The sequence below is a fragment of the Pteropus alecto genome, unplaced genomic scaffold (genome assembly GCF_000325575.1).
Source record: "Pteropus alecto unplaced genomic scaffold, ASM32557v1 scaffold110, whole genome shotgun sequence".
Classification (NCBI taxonomy): domain Eukaryota; kingdom Metazoa; phylum Chordata; class Mammalia; order Chiroptera; family Pteropodidae; genus Pteropus; species Pteropus alecto.
In genome coordinates this window covers 2,293,642-2,297,810 of record NW_006431920.1, presented here as the reverse complement: position 1 = coordinate 2,297,810, position 4,169 = coordinate 2,293,642, and the positions used below count along the sequence as shown (strand labels likewise).

General features: G+C 39.6%; 1 protein-coding gene across 3 annotated transcripts in view; it reads right to left on the bottom strand.

The window, feature by feature from the left end:
- Positions 1-293: 293 nt before the first annotated feature.
- SP110 (SP110 nuclear body protein) overlaps positions 294-4,169 on the bottom strand; it is a 39,896-nt gene continuing 36,020 nt past the window's right edge. For 2 of the 3 annotated variants that reach the window (XM_025043229.1, XM_025043228.1), the window contains 2 exons: positions 3,661-3,801; positions 2,388-2,520 (listed from right to left, as the gene is read on the bottom strand). In XM_025043229.1, coding sequence (XP_024898997.1) covers positions 2,407-2,520; positions 3,661-3,801 — 255 coding nt within the window. In that variant the 3' untranslated portion in view covers positions 2,388-2,406. Of the gene's footprint in view, positions 2,521-3,660; positions 3,802-4,169 lie in introns of all 3 variants that reach the window. The other variant, XM_025043227.1, reaches the window with a different exon arrangement.

Here is a 4,169-nt window from a genome sequence, read left to right as displayed (position 1 = left end):
CAAACAGTAAAGGAGAAATACACTAATATTGTTCTCATAATCATGGATTATCATATAATGCAAATTTTTAATTTTCGTTTTTCAATTATGTTGCATGATATTTAACCTAACAAATACTTAATATAGTGTAAAAATAAAAAAATAATAACATTAATATAATTAAAAACAAAATTAAAATAATTAAAGGAAAAGATAAAAATTTTAATGATCGCGAATATCTATATTATAAAACAGTGGATAGACAAGAATTAGGGACCTGACGGGTATAAAAATGACAAACATCTTGGCTCAAGTATGTGTCACATTAAAGATATTTTATTTTTGGCTCTGATATTTAAAAGGTAAGTTAAAAATGCACTTGGAAAAAAATGCACTTGGAAAACTAGCAGGTAAGTATTAGAAGAATTAAAAACTGTTACTACTTCCCTAAAGAACCCTACAGGCTCTATAATTTTATGAATTGGTTAATTTATAATACTATACTATTCCAAAAACATATAAAATGGTAGAATGTTCTATGTGTTATATTACCAAGCTAAGATAACCCTATACCTAACTATGGCACTATACAAAAACTCACAGACCAATCTTGTTTATAAATACAAATGCAAAATCCTAAAACGTACTCTCTGAAATGGCATATTAGATATGTAACAGAAACAAAAATAAATTTCACACAGGTTTAGAATTCAACTTAGTGAATTTTTCATAGTGGTATGAGTGTAAAAATTTTGACACTGCTGTTGTAGTCTAGAGTTGAGCAAGTGAGTAAATATATTGTGGGAGAGACACAAATATTAACCAGAGGAAGACGAGGAAGAAACCTGTGTTTTCTGATGGGAATTAGAGATCTATTATATTTATAAATCATATTCGTACCACCCTTATCAAGGCAATGTTCTCAGTCCTGGGTTGGGGGAACTGGCAACATGTGCCTGATTGGATTTCAGAATTGCTATGGATCAGTGACTGCTAAGTGCTTTTCATTACTCTGTGTTTGAATGGAAGTGGATATTCTGTCCCTGTCTCATTATTGAATTTTGAGACTTGAGAGGAGACATAATTGTTTTTCAGTTCATGGGTCTTTGGTTTAAGAGGAGGTGCAGCTAAGGAACTGCATCCAATGAACCTTATGGGATCTGAATTTGATAGATGACAAGGTCCTGGACTTTGTTCCAATGCTTCTATGAGCAAAACTTTCAGGGAAATATCCTTTGCATGTGGGTTATATAAATAGCTGTCGTCAGAGGGTGAACTATGGTGGAATGTGTCTGCAGATGTGGCAACATTTCTTCACAAGCAACATTCTTTTCTGAATGTGACTTTACCACGCATCCCATCAAGAGATATAGTCAGTCTATTTCCCCTTCTTTTGAATCTAGTCCTGTGACTTGAGTGGAGCAATAGTATGTGGCCAACGTGACATGATGCAAACATAAGTGGGCTTAGTCAAAACCATAGCAAATGTAAGGCACCGTCACTGAGCACTGCCTGAATTGCTGAACTACAGGAGAGTGAGCAATACAATGGTTGTGCTTTTAAGCCACTAAACTTTGGGGTCATTTTTTATATAGCAAATACACTATCAAAGAGCGCTAAGGTCATTTCAAAACAACTCAGGAGCCAACTCAAAGAGACTCTCACTCATTGAAGATGGGCAATTTGAGCAGCAATAAAAATATTAGCGGCAATGTTTTGGAACACATTAAATATATTTAAATCTGTGTGTTCAGGATACTTTAAAGAAAAAAATGAAACTTCCCTGGTTACTTTTAGAAGCTATTAGGGAACCAATTCGTTATTTTGAACACTTTAAATAAAGAATTCAGCATGTATCCTGCCTTGCCTGTACAAATTGTATTTCAAGCTAACCAAATATTGTTGAGGGGAAGCTCTTTGCAGAAAAATTCTGACTAATAAATATAGAAGGGATAATAGAATTATCATTTCACAATTCCTAATGAAATAATGGATTTAGGTAATGAGCATCAGTGGCTGCTAAAATCATTAAGAGAAAGGAAGATATATAATAAATGGGTCGGGCTGATAACACTTGATTAAAAAAGACTTAAGAGACAGATTAGCCAAATGCAGTGTGTGGGATTTGTCTGGATCCTGATACAAACAGATCTACTGTAAAAAGATTTATGAGAAATAGAAAATGTGAACTGTAATGGGAATTTATGGTATTAAAGAAGTATTCAATTTTTTTTGGTGCGCGGTATAATTTTCTAGCTGTAGAGAAATAATCGCGGGAGGTGGAGGATACGACGATGCTATGAGGGGCCTGGATTCGAGTCCAGAGGACAGCTAGTCACATCCCAGACTCACTGACCATCTAAGGACCACTGGCCTCACATCGTCTGTATCCTGAAGCTGGGGGCCCTCCATCCTTCCAGAATGGGGTCAAGGAAGAGACTGGAAACTGTTCTCATTGGCTTCATTAAAAATGAGCAACTCGTTGAGATCTTTTTCGAAATTTGCTTCTAAATCCAGTCCTACCTGACTGAGGTTGGAAGCCTGAAAGAGAAAAAAAGGAAACAGATGTCTAAAAAAAAAAAATAAGGACCATCCAGTCCTACCTGACTGAGGTTGGAAGCCTGAAAGAGAAAAAAAGGAAACAGATGTCTAAAAAAAAAAAAGATTAGGACCATTAAATCACTTGTATTTCTTAGGAGTCCCACACGCCCCTCTGCTGAATGCTGTGCTTCCTCAGCCTTCAGGCAGAGTCGGTGGGGAGATGCAGCTGCTACATCGGAATGAATGAGGTTCTGCCTGGTTGTTAGCTGGGATCTGACAGGTGGTCTGTACTGAAGAGCTGGTTTTGAGAGCTTGATGCGAAGTAGATAAAGGAAAATGATCTCTTGAAAGCCCACTCTTTGAAGGAAGGATGACCCTCCTATTGGCCAAGACTAAGACGGTGCCAGGCATTGAGAGGCTCCCTGAATCAACTGTGCCCTGTACCCCAGCTCTATGCGTGGACACAATTTGTGGCTCGTGAACATGTGGATTTGTGGCATGGAGGGAGGGGCAGAGCTGGGCGAAGATGAAAACCTTCCTTAGACACCTCCTAAGAAATGTCTGTACGAGGGAGAGTCAAAATCAGGATATACTCAAGAGTCTAATGTTAGGAATGTCTTGGACAGCAAACTAGCTGAGAGTTGTCTCTCTCTACCTAGAAAGGATGAAGCCAACACAGCCTGCAGGCAGTTCTGGGTGACGTTTGACTCTACTGGGATGTTTAGGTGTAACAAAGTCCAAGCATGAGCATCCTGGAAGTTTAATTCATTTCATTTTTAAAAATTAATTCAGTTATATCTGTATTTCTGAGGCATGAAGAACAACAGAAGCATAAACTGTCCTTTCTCTCCGTTTGAATGAGGAAGCCAGACAAAATTGACTGTCCTCAGCGGGTGCAGCCTGCCTATCTGGGACTGAGGATGGGTTTTGTTCCAGGCACCGTTTCCAGCATCCTTCCCTGTCTTGCTTGCCACTCGTTTTGACATCCGCCCCTGGCATGTGGAAGGTTTTCTTCTGTAATCCTCGTCTTCCTGAGCCCTCTTCAAAAAGGGATTGGTACAATTCTTGCAAAGTTCTGCTGTCCCCCAAATTAGAGGCAAGTGGAGAGGACGTGAGAGGGACGTGGGACATGCCCTTTACCTTGTAAAAATTTTTGTGGTTGAGAAAGATGAGACGCATGTCCCGTACGAACCACGCCATCGTGTACTCTTTCTCAGCCAGCCTTTCCTTCATCAGGTCCAACCACATGGCTTCCTTAAAGGGCTCAGCATAATCTTTCATCTAGGTACAAAGCCACCAGAGGCGTGATGTTAGCACAGCCATCGTGACGAGACGGATCCCACTTAAACACAACACGAGCCTTTATTTCCAGGGTAATAATACGACTACCGTCTGACACCTGCGTGCCAGGCTTGGTTCTAAGTACCACTGCTGTCTTAACAGGTGATCTCCACAACCACCTTATAAGATAGATGCTATCATAATTACCCTCATTTTACTCATTTGAGGAAACCGAGAGAGAGAGAGGTAAGGAACCCACCCAAGACGTCACGGCTAAAAAGTGGTAGAGCTGGGACTTGAACCCACAGTTTGGCTCCTGAGTCTGAGCAATTAATCCCTAAGCTATCCTTAAGAGAGACGTTCCCACC